Source organism: Drosophila arizonae, chromosome X (assembly GCF_054131065.1).
Source record: "Drosophila arizonae isolate 15081-1271.41 chromosome X, UAZ_ARI_1.0, whole genome shotgun sequence".
NCBI classification, from domain to species: Eukaryota; Metazoa; Arthropoda; class Insecta; order Diptera; family Drosophilidae; genus Drosophila; species Drosophila arizonae.
In genome coordinates this window covers 31,666,305-31,685,131 of record NC_142927.1, presented here as the reverse complement: position 1 = coordinate 31,685,131, position 18,827 = coordinate 31,666,305, and the positions used below count along the sequence as shown (strand labels likewise).

General features: G+C 37.7%; 3 protein-coding genes across 8 annotated transcripts; 2 read left to right on the top strand and 1 right to left on the bottom strand.

Moving 5' to 3' along the window:
* Window positions 1-504: 504 nt before the first annotated feature.
* Window positions 505-9,710, top strand: LOC108617932 (uncharacterized). 6 transcript variants are annotated; one of them, XM_089474441.1, is made up of 4 exons: window positions 505-848; window positions 2,415-2,458; window positions 2,551-2,626; window positions 2,709-9,710. In XM_089474441.1, exon 4 carries the CDS (start codon window positions 4,223-4,225, stop codon window positions 5,291-5,293), a length of 1,071 nt encoding a protein of 356 aa, XP_089330567.1. In that variant the 5' UTR covers window positions 505-848; window positions 2,415-2,458; window positions 2,551-2,626; window positions 2,709-4,222; the 3' UTR covers window positions 5,294-9,710. The 6 variants fall into 6 exon arrangements, with proteins under 6 accessions (XP_089330567.1, XP_089330568.1, XP_089330566.1 ...); XM_089474442.1 differs by having other exon boundaries at window positions 506-848; window positions 2,551-2,622; XM_089474439.1 differs by lacking the exon at window positions 2,415-2,458 and having other exon boundaries at window positions 573-848; window positions 2,551-2,622; window positions 2,709-3,507; window positions 4,008-9,710.
* Window positions 9,711-10,307: 597 nt separating this feature from the next.
* Window positions 10,308-14,529, top strand: Gr8a (Gustatory receptor 8a). Its single transcript, XM_089473478.1, is given in 6 exon segments — window positions 10,308-10,325; window positions 10,385-10,973; window positions 13,903-13,973; window positions 13,975-14,076; window positions 14,123-14,189; window positions 14,513-14,529. Coding segments are annotated over 6 exon segments (864 nt in total).
* LOC108617929 (protein GPR107) lies at window positions 14,354-17,815 on the bottom strand. The gene is made up of 7 exons (XM_018013800.2): window positions 17,438-17,815; window positions 17,205-17,315; window positions 16,976-17,121; window positions 16,115-16,919; window positions 15,929-16,062; window positions 15,600-15,867; window positions 14,354-15,537 (listed from the first exon to the last, which is right to left on the bottom strand). The coding sequence occupies exons 1-7, from the start codon at window positions 17,555-17,557 to the stop codon at window positions 14,959-14,961; spliced, it is 2,163 nt and encodes a 720-aa protein (XP_017869289.1). The 5' UTR covers window positions 17,558-17,815; the 3' UTR covers window positions 14,354-14,958.
* Window positions 17,816-18,827: the final 1,012 nt, after the last annotated feature.

Below are 18,827 nucleotides of genomic sequence, written 5' to 3'. Positions count from 1 at the left end.
AATGGTGGCTTACTATGGGAACTTAATTGTTTAATAACTTTTCTTGTCGATGGCCGATCTTCATGAAACTTTTAGATTAGGATTATAACATGGATATGCATGTATTCGCCAAAGCACAAGTCTCTAGTATTTGAAATACGCCTTTTACAAATATGTGGGTGAGGGGGTGAATATATGGGTGGTGGGTAATGCATATATGCATTTTATACAATTTCGGATTTTGTTAAAATTTACGGACAAACGGACGGACAGGGCCAAATCGACTGAGCTCGTCACACTGAACAAGAATATATGCACTTTGTGGGGCTTGCCACGCCCCCTTCTGCCTGTTACATATGTACATTTCAACAAAAACATTATACCCTGATTTCCCATTTTCAATGGGTTCAGGGTATAAAAAGTCGGCATTCGAGCTTCTAAGGTTTCGATATCGAAGACACTTTCATCGTGAACTTTCGTTCGACAACCGTTTTTGATGCTCGCGGCTAGAAAAATATGTGTATATATGTACATACTAGGGTTGTCGAAAATATATCAAAATGTCGATATATCGATTTTTTTGTTTAAAAAATATTTATATCGGAACTTTTTTTTTTTTGGTCAAATATCTAATATTTTCTGTGATTTTTTGATGTATTTGAGCTGGTCACTCTTGGGATAAGTAAACCAAGAGGAAAGTAAAAAAAAAAATTGAATATGGTAAAAACGAATTATTCGGACTTTAGAAATGGAACAGCCAAATGTAATTGGTGTCTTTAAATAATAAAAACAAGTGATAACACATCGAATTTGGCGTCGCATATTAAAAACAAGCACTATGATGCTCTTATAAAGTGCAAGCAAAACAAGTAAGAAAGCTCTAGTCGACACTGCTGGACTACGAAATCCCCTGAACCCTTCTAAGGATTCATATTTCATAATAATTCTTCGAGTCTTTCTGCTTACACAAGAAACACACACACTCACAGAAAAACATAGGGTGCAAGCAGGGCTGCCAACTTAGCCTCTTACCGGCCAGATCTGGCCTTTTTCAACTGCCAATTGCAGGAAAAATTGTAATCTAGCTGCTGGCGGGAAATTTGGCATTTTTAAAAATCAAATCAGCATTATTTAAAGTGCCTCCAAAGTACTTTAATATTATTGGCACAAACAATTCGTACACTGCCGAGGAGAAAATTGATTTTATCGTGTGTCAATTTTCGAATAAAACTATAATTCATAACAAGTAAGAAAGTCGAGACTACTCGAGTTCGAGATCCACTGAAGCCTTCCACCAATTGATATTTCAATAATTCTTCGCGTCTTTCTCTTTACACAAGAAAAAACACATTCACACATATGCACGCACGGATAAAGACGAATTTGCTGCAGTGTGTGCCTACTATGGGAACTTAACTGTTTAATAACTTTTCTTGGACTTTTTTTTATGGACATTCCAAAAAAATCAAGTCTCTAGCTCTTATATCTTCATACATACGGACAGACAGACGGACCGTCCTAATTCGACTCAACTCGTCGCCCTGATTAAGAATATATATACTTTTATACCCTGATTTGGCATTTTCAATGGGTTTAGGGTATGAAAACTGAAATGGCTATGTTTCTGGCTATTCTTGAATTTGATCTAGCCTTTTCTAGCAGGTTTGAAAGGTTAATTTAGCATTTTCTTGCCCGGAAAAGTTGGCAGCCCTGGGTGCAAGCATAAACCCGCATTGGCAGCAGTGTAGGCTTACTATGGAAATTGAATTGTTTAATAACTTTTCTGGTTCTTGAAATATGGTCATGAAACTTTCAGGTCGTTAATATAACATTAAAGTGCGTGTATATGCCAAAGCACAAGTCTCTAATATTTACAAATATGTTGGTGAGGGTTGATATAGGGGTGGGGGATAAATAAAAACGAAAATCGAAATTATATAAAATACTCAATATCTACATTTAAAATTTCGAAGCTCTAGTTTATTTATTTAGGCGTAGGAGATATAATAAAATAGCAAGCTTTCGATAGGGTTCTAATAGATAATAAAATATCGATATTTAGAGAATAACTTGATATGCGCGTGATATACTCCCGATATTTTATTATCGATTAAAAACCTTATCAAAAGCTAGTTATTTAATTATATCTACCACACCTGTAAAGCTTCAAAATTTTATAATCATGTTATAATCATAATCTCAAGGTACATCTACAAGAAAAGTTATTAAACAATTAAGTTCTCATAGTAAGCAACCCATGCGTGATTATGTGTAGGTGCTTGTGTGCGTGTATGTGTGTGTGTGCCTGTGCGAATAATTATTGAAATATCAGTTGCTCGAAGGGTTCAGGGGATCTCGTAGTCGAGCAGTCTTTGATTTTGGATTGTTTCGCAAATTATGATTATAAATTTTTATTCGCTTGTCTAAATAATTAGGTTTCGATGAGCTCTGGTGAAAACCAAACAATTCAACAAAGAGTGTAATCTGGATTTTATTAACTTTTTCTTCATTTTATAAAATTGAAAAAAAGACATGTGATATATTAAAAGCCATTGTCTTTATGATTTACAGAGACAACATGCCTGTCCGATGCGTGGAGAAAGTAGATCTAACACGCCTTCTAAAGACATGTGTGCCGCCAAGGCAAGTATAGTATTCATTTCGGCTGCTTTGCTATGTAGTATAATCATGAAGTCAATACGCTTTGCAAAATATTTATTTTTTTCCAGATAAATGAAGTCAGTGGTAGTCGAAGATCGCATTAGGATGCCTAACCACCCCTGGTAGCTCAGTGCCTTCGGAGCGACTTGCGTCGGCAATAAAATGTGTTGGCAGCGACTCACGAAGTCATATTATGGATAATCATATCACGGAACGCGTTTATTTTTTAAACTTTCAGTACCGAGTACTGGAGTTAAGCGGTCATCGTCATTTTAATAAAAAATAATTATTCATATAATCCTTGTTTTTTTTGGACGGATTATAAAATTAATGTGGGGAAATTAAAAAAATAAAATAAAATAAAATCGGAAAATATTGATATATCGATTTTTTTTTGCTAAATATCAAATGTCATTTTGAAATTTTTCAAAACTTTAAATATCATTGATACGATATTTAAAATTTTTCGACAGCCCTAGTACATACATATCTATATATATGGCTGTATTTGTGCGGTCGACTGCCACACATTTCATTTCAATAATAATGACAACAAAAGTTCAAAACAAACGACGAATATGTAAAAATAAGAAACATGTGGAAAAAAAAAAAGAAAATAAAAATTGTTTAATCAACCGCTAGCTGCGCGTAAACGAGATCGTAGGGCAGAGACTAACACCAAACAGACGCAGTGGTAAAGACAGAGAGAGGAACAGTTTGGTATAGTTAGAGGGAGACGGCGACAGCCAGCCCGATTACGAAAAGAGGCTACCCAACTCTCCGCACCATGATGCTTGTAATGACATCGATAGTTTACAGTTGTTTATACACTATCTTATGAAAGCATGACAATTTCATAGACTACTGGTTTGGATGCGTTTCATTGATAATATTTTATAGGTTAATCAAAGGTTGTTTTTAGAAACTAATATAAATATAATATTTTATATTTTGTATTAATTAAATGATTATATATAAAGATAAAGGCCCCAGTTGCCAGTGTGTAATTTCAAATTAGCTTTAATTTTATATCGATTCTAATGTCTAATAGATAAATCTATTTAATTAATTTATTTATAAGTTAAATATAATAAGAAAATTACAACTAAATTATTTAAAGCTCTGGCTACAAAAACCTTCGGATTGGACTTTAATTAACATGTGTAAAATATGTGCGACAATTTTAAATGATATATTTAGAAACATTTGATAACAAAGTTAATACAATATGGTAGATTTAAAATTTAAAGTTTTATTTCTTTCATACGTACTTTATTAAATAACCATATTTCATATATTTATTTACAAATACTTTATTTATTTTAATATTTACTTTTAATACTTTATTTATATTTTGATGTATGTAGAAATTACAGCGCATCGGATATTCGCTACTTCGAAGATATTTTTGAAATTTTCCCGTTTTAACTGGTCAGTCGCGGATGGTATATAAATTTTGACAATGGAAAGACCACGGTTTAAACCAATTTTGGCAGTGCGCTCGGCCAACAAGTAACATCAGAAGAGTAGAGCAGAACTGATCGCATCAGAGCGTAGTAGTCTAAATTTTACCGTAAAACACATGTTCAATCGCAGTCTCATGAATTCCATAACAGAGTCAAATGGTATTCCAGCATTGCTGCTGACGGTGGTGGTATTATCGCTGACGCCGCTAGTGTATAGCTTTGGCAATGAGTATGTTCACATTAAGGTGCATGTGCCTAAAGATCAGGTGCCGAGCATCGGTGCGGAGCAGCCACCCAAGGTAATCCATCACTTTCACCACCATGCGCCACCGCATATAAGGTCGCGCGAACGTCCTCCTTTAAAGACCAAAACAAGCCCCTTGCTGGAAAGCGTCATACTGTCGGATCTGGATAAGCCGCTGCACATGAGTGAGCATGCGGACTACTTGAACCATGCCAAGGAACTGGCTGAGCATCTCAGCGAAGCCTATGCGGCCAAGAAGCCACCGCCGTCACCGCCCAAGAAGAAGGTGAACACCTATACGATCATCGAGGAGAAGCATCGACCCAGCAGCTACGAATACGAGTCTCGACCAGACCATGCCGTGGATACATATCACGTGATCGACAGCCGACCTCAGCAGCATCATACACTTCATCATCACAAGCACTCACATCAGCTGGACGACAACGACGACGATGTGGGCTATCACTATGCCTCACCTGCGCGCCAGCATCTCCACAAGCCAACCTCCTCTCTGTTGTACCATGGCGGAGGATATGCAGAGCCAGCGCCGGTTGAGGAACCATTGGATTTAGAGCAGGGCTACAGCTACTCGCCGCCTAGCTTTGCCCACGTCAAGACGGCTCGTGCGCCTGCCCACACACTGGAGGTGCCCCAAGAGTCCTCCCTGGACAGTACATACCCCTACGACTCTAGGAGCACCAGCAGTTTCAGGCCATCGCCTCAACTGCCAGCGCAGCCGAATGCATACGAGGATGATATAGATTCATATGTTCCGCCAATACAATCGCGTCGCCGTCGACCCGCCTCGGTGGATTGGCCAAGTCGCACAGTATATAAGAATATTGCTGCAGAGACTTACAGCGGTGCCGACAGCTACAACGTTGGACACGTCCAGGGCGTGGGCAGCAGCGGATACCAATATCCCGGACCCTACATCTAATCTTAATAATGTTTAATCCTAGTTTAATGCTAATTCATTCTATTTTTTGTTTTGTTTGTATTTTTTTTACCTAGCCTTAAGTTGATCAACATCGAGTGGGGAGAGGGTATCCACAGACCTAAGTATTCCCAATCTTTGTATTCAAAGCTACAATTGCAAATCTATTACTTTCGCATTCGAATGACAAATGAGAATCAATCGAGATTCCCAGTTAAAGAATGCCTCAGAATATATTTATTTCGTACCTATTAGTTATAATATTATTGTATATGTATGTATATGGTCTATTATTAAGCGGATTTTCTTTTATAAGGTTTGCTAGAAAGCTAAGTGTAGTAAATACAGTAGTATTGTAAAATATTTAATTTATGTAACAGATGCTTGAAAGATCGAATTTTATACACATTTCACTTGAAATATTACTCAACACTTTACTCTTTTATTTTAATTAATTACATATGTTTGGCTCAATGAGAGCGTCGATGAGTATGTCTTTAAATGTGTACATATGTATGTATATATATTTATATTGACTTATATTCGATATGGTATATCGGTAAATGGAGATAGAAGTTCTTGCTTACTTAGTGTATCTACATATGTATACATACATACATAATCTTGAAACTCAAATATGAAATATGTGTGTATGTATATGGTATAGATTTACGATTAGCTTTAAAACGGAACAATTAAGTGATTATTGATTGATCTGCTCTATAGATGCAACAATTACAAAATGATATGCCTGACAAATACAAAAAAATTATGTACATACACTGCGCGTCATCAGGTTAGGGGGGGCCCCTTACACTCATTATATCCTGAACCCATTTTCAATGGGAAATCAGGGTATAATGGTTTTGTTGAAATGTATGTAACAGGCAGAAGGAGGCGTGGCAGACCCCACAAAGTGTATATATTATTGATCAGGGCGACGAGCTGAGTCGATTTGGCCCTGTCCGTCTGTCTGTCTGTCCGTATGTTTGAACGCGTCGATTTCCGAAGATATAAGAGCTAGAGACTTGAAATTTTGTTTAAAATGACCGTATATACAGCACTGATGTCGAGTTTGCTTTTAAAATTCGATAAATCATCCCGTTATGTTTTTATCGAATAAAAACATTCAAGTTCAAGTCAGATGCCACTACACTACACCATTAAGTCAAAAATTAATTAAAAATCATCAAATATGTGGCCAATTAACAAACGCACGTGCAGCAGCTACAACAGCAGCGTATACGTGTGCACACATACATTCAAACTTCTTCTAGAACATTCTTTGAATCACATCAGCTGTTAGTTTGGTTTAGTTTTGGTAGATGGCGCTATTTGAATTTTGCCAACGCAGCTTCCAAAAGTGAGGTGGCGTAGTGTGTTAGTTGCATGGCGCTCGATTGAGAAGTCGCGGTTCGAATCCCGATCGGTGCAACTAATGTTAATTTTTTTAATTGTTTCAAAATATTTTTATATTTTCATAAATGAGTTTTCTATTTAATTTATATTTTTAAATACATCGAAATTGAAATTTTAGCCATAGTAAATGGGCATTTTTATTAGTTGGGTTCAGGGTAGTATCTAGTCGAGCACTCTCGACTAGAGTCTTCTTACTTGTTTTATTTTAAGTTTTTCTCTTTGCAACTTACACAACAGTGGATGCTAGGCGTGGTAGCGGAAGTCATAGCCGGAGGAGATGGTAGAGTGCGCGTAATTGTCGTTAAGACAAAAAATGGCACATACAAAAGGGCTATTCATCGTGTTGCCCCACTGCCACTCAACTAATACCCCATATTATTGAAGCCCTGCGGCCTTTCAACGCGGCCGATGTTGAGGCATTTGGATATATGCCCTCTTTATTATATAGAATTAGAAAAATATGAAGAAATTGAATTATTAAAATTGTATATGTTAAGAATGGAAATGAAACCACTGTAAAGTAGTTGTTGTTGTACGCGCTAGCACGGGAGTGTCGCTCGCCAAACAATCGCTCTCCCGCTGCTCGCGCTTAGATGAGCTTTCTGCTGTGCAAGCTGCGCTTGCGTTGCTGTTAAAATTAAATAAAAATAGTACAAAATTGAACACCGGTGCCAGCACTTCGTTCGTGCCTATTCAGAGAGACCGCAAGTTGTAGTCTACATATTAAAGAATATATTACACACTGGCCCATCGACGGACCAGACTCCTTTTGGAAGGACATTTTCTTAATTTTTGTTTTGACTTCATTATCATCATATGAGATGTCTCTCATACAAAAAAAAAAAAAAAAAAAAAAAACGCGAGTGAAAACCCGTTGTTTTATTTTCTATTCTTCTTTATTTTCCCACAGAATACGTGCATTTATTTTGCGTCATCAGATTAGCGCCCCCAAATTCAATTGTAATTATCTTGCTTATTTTGGCAATTACACTCACCAAATTTTTTGTGAAGCTCAAAGTATTCAATATATTTATAGTATGAGTAAAGAAACAGTTTTATCTTTGGTTGAAACTCAAAGATTGAAGCATACTTTGCCATTTGAAATTAAAATTTTTGTTTTTGTTTTAGGGGGCTAATACATAATAGATTTAAGAAAAAATGTGAAAACGGTAAAACGTTAACTTACTGCTAAAGAAAATACTTATTGAAATAAATAAATAGTCTTGTCCGATTTGGCGTTGGAGCCACTGTATACTTTATGGGGTCTGTCACGCCTCCTGAATTGAAAATGGGTTCAGGGTATAAACAAGTAAGAAAGCCCGACTATGAGCCCGACTACGAGATCCCCTGAACCCTTCGAGCAATAGCTGTTTCAATCATCATTCACACATTATACACACACCCAGAGATAAACAACAAACAAGCATAAACACGCATTGGCTGCAGTGCACTGCAGTGGTGGCTTACTAAGGGAACTTAATTGTTCAATAACTTTTCTTGTGAATGTAGTTTCTTCATGAAACTTTCAGATTATGATTTGATCATAGATATGTATGTATTTTCCAAAGCACAAATCTGTAGTATTTGAAATACGCCTTTTAGAAATGTGATGGTGAGGGGGTGAATTAGGGGCGGGGGGAAAATTTTGACAAAAACCGAAATTGTGTAAAATGCATATATGTAAGTATACATATAAAATTTGGAGACTCTAGCTTTAAATATGTAGGAGATATAAATTTATTACTGGTTTTCGATAATGTTTTTAATCGATAACAAAATAACGGGACAATTTATCGACATTTAAAGCAAAACTCGATATGCGCGTGCTATACACGGACCTAGGAAAATTTCAAGTCTCTAGCTTTTATATCTTCTGAGATCGACGCGTTCAAACATACGGACAGACGGACGGACGGACAGATGGACAGAGCTAAATCGACTCAGCTCGTCGCCCTGATCAAGAATATATATACTTTATGGGGTCTGCCACGCTTCCTTCTGCCTGTTACATATGTATGTACATTTCAACAAAACCATTATACCCTGATTTCCCATTGAAAATGGGTTCAGTGTATAAAAATAATCCTTATTGTTACAGTTGCCATTCTTTTTGTATTTTAAGGAGAAATAAATTGAATATAATGTAACAAAAATTTCAAAGATGGAGCTATGATGGTTTAGATTTTATTTAGCTTTGTGGTTAAATGTAAAGGGGGCGCTAACCTGATGACGCGCAGCATATGTACATATGTATATGTAAATACATACATACATATATTTTTTCGATATACAGTGGCGAGAACGTTTGGATACATGTTGGCCAAGTCGACGTTTAATTGCCTGTAAAAACATAAAAAATTCATGAATCTGTGTGAAATTTTGGAAATCGATTCATTTGATATATTTAAATAAGATGGTAAAATCATTTGTTTCACTTTTTGATTCTAAATTCAAGTTTTTCGGATGGATACATAAAAAGAGCTATGTATGCACTTGTGCTCGTTTTAAACATTTTTAAAATACAGTAGAATCCGGTTATAACGACTCTGCTTAAAGCGTCCAGTCGGTTATGTCGACGAAAATTCGATGTCTTGGTTGGTCCCCATACAAACTTATATGAAAGAGCCTCCGCTTAGTACGTCTACGCTTTTAACGACAATCCGCTTATGCCGACGATTTTTTTCATATTTTTGAGTCAATCACCAGTTATTACGACGTGATAAAAAAAATCGCGAAATAATGACAACAAATTTCAGCATAAAAAGACTGTTAGAAATGTATACATGTATATATTGATCAGTGATCAGTACCCTTGCTTGTTTGCGTAGCAACGCCACAAATGCTGCTAAGACAGAGAGAGGGAGAGAGACAAAGTACAATGCCGACGTCACAAAACTGTTTCTAAACCATGTTATTGAAATAAGTTTATAAAAATGGTTGTTTTGATTAAAAATTTAAATTGTTTTATAGTAAAAGTTATTATGAACATGGAAACCGTAAACCGTCAGTTTTCCCTGTTGCCCTCCTTTCCGTCAGACTGGTAGCGATTTATTTTGGCATCATCTGACCAAATACTGACTCTTCCAATCGTATTTGGTTCGATTTCTTTGGTCATTGCAGAATTTGAGGCGAGCGGGAATATGCAAAAACGTCAAAATGAACCCTCTAAGCAGATATTCTACTCATTCTGCACTTCTTTTATGTAAATACATGTGCATCCACACGTACGTACATATAAACACGCGCTATGCTAACTGCGCAATAAGCGACTGTGCTTGGGCTGTCTTGTAGACGGACAATCTTAATGAAACTTTTAGAGCGTGATCATATGGTTGAAATACATAAGTGTACATTCTAAAGCACAAGTCTCTAGTACTTGAGATACGTTTTTTCCCAATTGGTGGCGAGGGGCGCGTGGTATCCATATAATAAATATAATCCATATAATATAATAATATATATACATATGTCCAATAAGTTATCTGCATGAATGAAGAAGGCAATCAATATTATTAGTCACTCCGTCCTCACCCATGCGAATGCGCAGTGAAGCAGGAAGTTAGTTCGTTCTCGCACCGCGTCCCACAGATGTTTAGAGATGGCCAGCAGCGATAGGGTCGTCGCTGTTGGAGCCGAAGTCAAACAATGAGGGACTACCGCATTGCTGCACTTTAGCCTGCGCTGCTATCAGCTGATGGGCATGCACGGACTGCCCTTACCACGCGACCCTTACCAGCTTACCTGGGACGCTTTTGGCAGTTGTATGAAGCACTGGCAGCGCCACAAACTGCAACGACCACACCATCAGGTCTAACCCTGCGGCAACAGCTGGTGCAACATTGGCGCTTCTTGGCCATATTCTATGGAACGTTCTTGCTGGAGATAGCGCTATTGTGTGTTTATGTGGCCCTGCAGGAGGGCTCCCGTCACCTTGTTCTCTTCTGGATCACCTTTCAGCCGTTCATATTGGTGGTGCACCTGCGAAACAGCCAGTTCGTGCTACACGTGCATCTGTTGCGCCAGAAGCTCCTGCAGATGGATTGCGAGCTGATACTACTCGTCGAATACTCGAGCTTTGCTAACAGCTCAGCCAGCTTTTTCGGCTTCGAGGAATATCTAAGGCATCGTATGCGCGAAATGCAGATGAACTACACGCGCATCCACGAGCTGTGCACCTGCTGCAGAAGAGGGTTCAGCTGCTCCATGCTTACCGTGTTGCTTATGACTTACATTCGCATCACAGTCGATTGCTAGTTTTTTTTTTTTTTTTGTATACCAAGCTTAGCAACATTACTAACTTGGGTAAGTCAACAAATAAATTCTTAAAATGTTGCCCACATTGCACCGCAGCCCAAGCGCAGTCGCTGCTTACTGCGCAGTTAGCAGAGCGCGTTCTAATACGTGCGTTTGTATGTCTGTGTGTCAAAAGGAAGTGCAGAGAGATTAGAATATCAGATTAGAGGGTTCAGGGTATCTCCTAGTCGAGCAGTCTCGACCAGAGTCTTCTTACTTGTTACACCCAGGACCTATTGAAAATGGAAAATCAGGGTATAATGATTTTGTGAAAAAGTATGTAATGGACAGAAGGAATCATCGCAGACCCCATAAAGTATATACATATATTCTTGATCAGCACGACGAGCCGACTGTCCGTCAGTATGAGTGCGTCGATCTCAGAAGTTATAAGAGCTAGAGAGCTGAAATTTGGTACAAGCACTAACCAGAGAACACATAGACCGGACAAGTAGTGTAAAGCGTTTTGCACACTTTTTTTCGGGAGTTATCTCCCAGACCCTTCGTATTTGCTCGGCTCCTCCATTTTTTGGTTCGGGCTACGAAAAAATACGAAAGCACAATCATTTCGCTTTATGCGCTCGACCGAGATGGTCAAATATTGAACAAAAGATCCCTATGCGCTGAATGTTTCCCTTGCTCTCTCTCTCTCACGATGCTCTCTGCTCTCTCAAATATGTATGTGTATGTATGCATGTGAGCCTCACATTGTGAGCACAAGCAGCAGCTCACGAAAATTGAAATTTCTTCGCTGCGAGAACCCATGCCTTCCTTTCTGTGTGAAGAGTATACCGAACTTTTCAAACCGTTTGTCATGCGTTTTCCTTATTATTTGTGGGAAGGGTATGAAAGCGCTGGTGCGCATAATTAAAATGTTTTCGCGACGAGCATGCACACATACACTGTCCCTTGCTACATGTACTATGCAGTGTTGCCGAATCAGCTATTTTGTAGCTAGATCTGGCTTTTTAATGCCGATTGCTACACAAATTTTCAAACAGCTATTAGCTACAAATCTGGCTATTTTCAAATATTACATTTAGCTAAAATGCAAGCGAACTTATAACAAAATTGGATTGGATACTTTTTAAATGTACTGAGTTTTGTATAGAATTAATACTACAACTGAAGAATAGGTAGACTTTCTAATATGTTATGCAAAATTCATTTCTTATCAATTAATCAGAAAATGGGAAATCAGGGTATAATTTTGGATACCACGCCCCCTTCGCCACCATTTTGTAAAAAACGCATTTCAAGTACTAGAGACTTGTGCTTTGGAATGTACACACATTTTAACTATATAATCACGTTTTGAAAGTTTCATTAAGATTGTATGTCTACAAAAGATATGGATTACGCCGACATGGCAAATGTTGCTATGAGTATAGCGCTCCACTCAACTACCTTAAAAAGGCAAATTATAAAAGCGACAATGGTGAAAATGACGAGTTGGTGGTCATAGATGAGATATTATCAGAATTAAATTAATAAAGTTGACTTTTTATGAAAAAAACAGCACTGTTTTCTTATTTGCTACTTTTTCAGCTATTTTAGAAGAAAGTTGGCTACTTCTAGCTACTTTCAGCCCTTGGTTTTGCTACTTTTACTGAAAAAGTTTCGGCAACACTGGTACTATGAGCATTTGTATGCCTGTGTGCCTTTACATGTGCGTGTGTGTATGCATGGGAGATGAATATTGGCGTGTGCCTCCCTCAACTTAGAATGGTGTGAACGATTTTCGGTTTTATTTGAAGAGGCGCGCTTACATTTAAGTAACTGATTTTATTTCAATGATCGTGGGCTTGCCTATCAGAATGATTTTTTCTTTTAATGTAGTACTTGATTAATCCCAGTGGGCGCTTACATTTAAGTAGCTGACTAACTAAAGTAACAAGTTCACTTCCCATTGCTTTTATACGTATTTTTTAATTGCATGATTTTTATGACATCCAACAGATGCACCCTTTAAAATGTGTCCATTTGGCCACTATATGTATGTATGTACATACATACATAGCCATATTTTGAGGATATTGGCAGAATGCTTGGGGTCATTGTCATGTTGAAATGTGAACTCACTCAAAATATTTAGATACAAATGTTTGTCCATCATACCGTCTAAAAATATGTACCAATTCGGGCACACCTGCAGCAGATATGCAACCCCAGACCATCACACCACAACCAACACGTAAAACTCTTGAAGATAGTTTTATCCGATTTGCCACGCCCCCAATGGGCGGAGATATATCCGCCATAGCTCGTGATCTTGAGAGGTCAACGCGGACCTACATACCAAATTTCAGCTTTCTACCTCTTCCACTATAATAATTTCTGGCATATCGGAACATGCATTTTGTGTATGTCATCCAAATTTCAAGTCTCTAGCTTCAATAGCGCCGAAATAGATTGCGTTTATACGGACAGACGGACGGACAGCAAGGCGGACATTGCACAAAACCAATATACTAATTCACTTTCGTGAATGATTATAAAAAAAAAAAACCAAGAATACTAAGTGTGCCAATAATTTTGTTCGGCAAAATTTAGGGTTTTTTTTTTTTTTTTTTTTTTTTTTTTTGGGTATTTAATTTTTTTTTAAATGTACGATGAAGTTTTTCGGAATATTTTTTTTTTTTTTTTTTTTTTTGTAATTTAAAAAATTCCCTATTCTATTTGGTTAATTTTTTGTTTCATTAAAAAAACGTATCAAAATGTTTGAAATATTACTATAGTTTTAAAACCTTGCTGTGCCAATAATTTAGTTCGTCACTGTACGTACGTGTGTATGCATGTGTGCATAAAAGAAGTGTAGTATGAGTAAAATATCAGCTTGGAGGGTTCAGGGTATCTCCTAGTCGAGCAGTCTTGACTGGAGCCTTCTTACTTGTTCATTAATACCCTCTTTCTCTCTCTCGTTCTTCCCATAGACGACTATATATTATTGCCAGCAGTCATGCATATATGTACATGCCTTTCTGTACACCTGCCAAAGGATCATGCAAATAGTTCCCCGGATCGTCTACCGGCTGTATAACATTGCGACTAGTTGTTCGCCGGTTTCCCAGCAGGTGCTGAACTAATCTCTATACTGAGTCCGTATATACGAATTCCCAGATCCAAAACTTTTCCCTATAAATTCTGCACGAACAGATGCGCATTGATTGTATGGGCATAGTTATAGGTAAGCGAAACAGCAGTAACGGCCGAAGCTTGCAACTAATCCAAGATCCAACGATTCTAGATAGCCTACACCGTTTGCACCTACATACATGATTTTTACCGTACAGCTGATGCCCAAATTGAATGGGGCCTATTTATAGTTCGAGTCGTCTATTGTATAGTATATTAAAGCTTTATCAATGTATCGTATATTCCATAAAATTATATCTTAAAACGAATGGGTATAAGCATCGATCTCTGTGTTATTTGTCTGTAAATGTGTATGTGTCTGTGTGGGTATGGGAGTTGCGTTAAGCGTCGCTTAGTATTTACACGTCCGTTTAGGTTCAACGGGCGCTTAACATTACTTAAAAGAGCTAGAGGGGGCGAGGTGCTGTTACAAGGCTATAAAACTAAACATCACTCATCCCATCCCAATCAAATTAAAATTTTTTAACATTTGGGTTATGGAACTCGTCTTGCTTAAAGTACCACTGCAATGTATCTTATGTAAATACAAATATATATATATATATATATATATATATATATATATATATATATATATATTTGTATTTACATAAGATACATTGCAGTGGTACTTTATATATATATATATATATATATATATATATATATATATATATATATATATATATATGCATGCATACAAAACGACAGTCATATATATATATATATATGACTGTCGTTTTGTATGCATGCGAGTGTGTGCACGCGTGCATGTGTGTAGGCATGTATATATGTATATGTGATTAGCTTTATCCAAAGTTCTAATCGTATTCATGGCTTGATTCTCGCTTCGCAATCAGATTCTCGCGCTCATCATCATTCCCCTCGATAATAGTTATAGTGTTAGATTGAGCTGACCGATTGTGCGGCTTAACACGATGCACTGATGCGGTGAGACCAGATTCGGTAACCACCTCAACATCGTCGTATTCCTCGTCATCGGGCACTGTGAAATATGGATGTGAAGAGACTGGACGGAACTTGTAGCCAGTAAGCACAAAGAACACATATGTGGCCATCTCGCGAAACATCTCGTCCAACCAGGCATACTGAAAGACGACCGTCATCTGCAGCAAGTCCACAATAATGCGCGTAAAATAAATGTAACAGACGATCATAATGTAAAATTGCCGGAAAAGTTTTAGCTTGCGTAGATTAATTGCCGCCTTTCCGTCCGTGGCGGACGCCTCATGTAAATGGCGGATAGACCATACGATGGGAAACAGTATAGCGCCGCAGCAGAGCAAGTCCACAAAGAAGAAAATATTGTGCCAAGTGCGGAATTCAGCGTCGCTTTGATCTGATTCGTCTGTGATTATTTGGGCCACATTGGCCAATACCTGAAACACAAAAACATATATATAAGCATAAAACACAAAACACAAAATAATTGGTAGGCAACCTGGAGCGGAATGACAATCATGAAGATCTTTTTATCTTTATCGGAGAGTATATGTTTGATGAATGTCCAACCGGTACCAATGAGCACAATAGTGATAAACAGGACAGCACCCTTCAATAGATGCGCAATGTAGTAGAGTATGGCCCATGCTTCGACATGCTCGCCACGTTTCTCAATAAAATGGTAATTGATTGAATGGAACATAAGAGAGAGCGACTTTAAGAACACAAGCACAGCCATCAGGTAGTGTATCTTGTAAACGGTGTGCCTGCAATGCAATAATACATTATGAATCAAAAGAAATCCGTCTATTTACACTATGCACTCACTTGCTCTTCTTCAGAATGAATACCCAGAATAGGCCGGACAAAAAGAATAACAGACTCATCATACAGTACAAGGCCGGCAGCGGCATTTCTCCAGCTGACAAATAGTTGCCATTATTGTTCTCCTCAATATCCACCTAAACAAACATCAATTAATTTGGTTATTGATGCTATCGCTACAGAACTCACATTAAACGACAAGATCTTGGGGCGTTGATAATTGGGACAGGCATGGAAGTACAGATTATACAGTCCCTCATCATGCTGCGTTGCTACAAACATGGAAAATGTGAAGTTGTAGTAGTTGGTACCGTCAACCGTTATCTTGTTGAGCGGCAGAGAGAAATTTCTGCATAACTCCTCTTGCGACTGTCTGTAATAGTTGGAGTCGTAAAAGTCAGACACCGAGCCTGTTATGAGGGCTCTGTCTACAGGCATTGCTGGCTGCACTTCAGCATCACCATCATTTTTTATCTTCTTATTGCTACTACTAGGTGACGTCGATGATGCAACAGCCATGGCACTAGCATCGATGTTAACGCTGTAAATACCTGCAGCGCCAACTTGTGATTCACTGTTGCCACCTGTGACTACAGCCATGCGAGCAGAGGACGGCACGGCTAAAGCCGAGGGTGCACTCGCGGCTAACTCTTCCTTTGTTTGCAAAACAGAGAACTGTTTGTGTTTAACACCGGCTGCTTCTGCTATCGTATCTTTAACATTTGCCACATCCGCCTTAGCAGCTCCGTCAATTTTACCAGCCACAGCCTCAGCTGCCTCCATCTCTGGCTGCAAGGGCTCCTCAAACGAATGATCATCCATGTCATCATCAGCTTCCACGGAGCCAATTGGAACCACAGCCCGACGTCGACGCTTCTGCATAAATAATGCCGAATCGCTGACCTTAGTCAGATGTGAGTTGCGCTTGTGACGGTACATGACATCCTTGTAGACATGTTTGTTTACCCATTCTGGCGAGCATTTTACGCGTACTCTGAAAGAATGCAAATTTATATATAACCCATTCGGTAGAATCAATTAGAAACATACTTCAGCTCCTTCAGATCGAGTAGAAAAAAAAGTATTGGGCCACTTTTTTGTTTGGATGGGGGCTCTTCTAATATGCACTTGTTTTGGTGCGAGTCCAGGTAGGGATTGAGCTGATCAATAGTTGTCTTATCCAGAGATAGACCGAACTGTAATCCCATAACATATATGCATATATGTATGTTAGTTACAAATTCTTGTCATATGCAAGCAATGGTATCATTATACACACCAAATCGGTTGCCTGCTCATCATCCACAGTCAACTGACTAAGCTGGACATCCAAATGCCCGTTTGTGTAAAAGCCGAAGGTGCTCAACGCAATGTACGGACGCATATCATTCTGCAAATGAACAAACATATTTACATATGTATACATATATACATAGATGTATATTGTACATACATATAAGCACATGTCAAATAAACTTTGGGATCAGTTAATGGAAGTTTACATTTACTTACGCGAACTTCCAAGTGATGTTTACGCGATAAAACCACATTTGGAGAAATGAGTAACACCGTGATTATTGTAGAAAATATTGATTTAATATTTAATATGTGCGCTGGCATTAGCGCACGCATTTTTCTTGCTTTTGTTTATTTTGCCTGCAGTGCCTGTAGCCCATGTGGCACTTTTTGCATCTATCGAAAACGATATGGGTATTAGTCTCGATTTGCTACGGTTTTGCCTATTCTGCTGATGTTGCAATCACAATTATCCACAGTTAAGCGATAACTTAAAATTTATGTTTGTCGTCTTGTAGGGCACAATAAAAAAAGTTGCAGCAAATACATTGGAACTCTTTGTGATGCGCAAAATTCTTATCGATTAATCGATATCATTTTCAGGACCGCAGCGCAGCTATCACAAATTTAAAATTTATGTTGTCTAAAAATATATATGGCCTTTAAAATCTTAAATACACGTATCAAAGATGAATGACAAAAGCTTATTTTTGGTTAACAAAATATATATATTAAAAAAAAAAGCTTCGATGCAAATAAATTACAACCTTAGCAACTGAAACCTTGCAAAACAAACCCAATGCGTACATACATATGTATGTAAGTGATAAACTTTGAGTCATTAGCCAAATTTAGACATTTAAAGAATTTTTTGTTGGTTTTTGACATTGAAAAGGCAGTAAACTATTTGAATGAATACATCTATGGCAAGACATTTATTTAAGCTATTTTGAATTTACAATCAAAAATATTTAAGAAGAATATCAACTGCAGAATACTCATTGACCATCGTTGCCAGCCCCACAACATTGAGAGATACAGTAGTTTTTTTTTTTCTGTGTTTGTATGTATTTTCCTCGCCTCTGATTGGTATAAATATGTATGTACATACAATGTAGACCCTTTGCTTAATCAAAAGAGGTCAACAGGAAAAAAATATTCGGACTCCTCTAATAATAGAAATTTTAAAAGCTTCAGTATTACATTAGAATTCTATGAAAAAATAACAATATAATTTTGAGGCTCGCGCTTTAAAGCTGTGGCTAATTACTTTTTCTTTGTAATATCACTGACCACTGTTCTTAAGAGACTTAAATGCTTTTTCGGGCCATTGATTGGGATTAGCAATAATTCAAAAGCCTTTGCTGTTCGCCTCGTTCCCTATGGGCGTAGATCTGTCCACCATCAATTTTTTTTTATCAAATTCCAGCTGTCTAGAATTTTATTCAGAGTAATGAGAAAATCGGAACAATGTCAAAAGGTTACCCACAAGTATGTGCATAAATATTCTAAATGGCAAGCCTTTAGTCCTAATAGTGCTGCACAGCTTTACGTTCATATGAACATACACATAGACAACGGCCCCCATTTTATGTACCCATTCCAC

What these genes read in the sequence shown, in the direction of transcription:
- LOC108617932 (XM_089474441.1), top strand. Translation starts at nt 4,223, where the DNA reads ATGTTCAATCGCAGTCTCATGAATTCCATAACAGAGTCAAATGGTATT.
- LOC108617929 (XM_018013800.2), bottom strand. Translation starts at nt 17,557, where the DNA reads ATGCGTGCGCTAATGCCAGCGCACATATTAAATATTAAATCAATATTT. An exon ending in ATGAGCAGGCAACCGATTTG is followed by an intron (nt 17,122 to 17,204) that starts GTGTGTATAATG and finishes ATGGGATTACAG; the next exon opens with TTCGGTCTATCTCTGGATAA. An exon ending in TGATTGTCATTCCGCTCCAG is followed by an intron (nt 15,538 to 15,599) that starts GTTGCCTACCAA and finishes TTTGTGTTTCAG; the next exon opens with GTATTGGCCAATGTGGCCCA.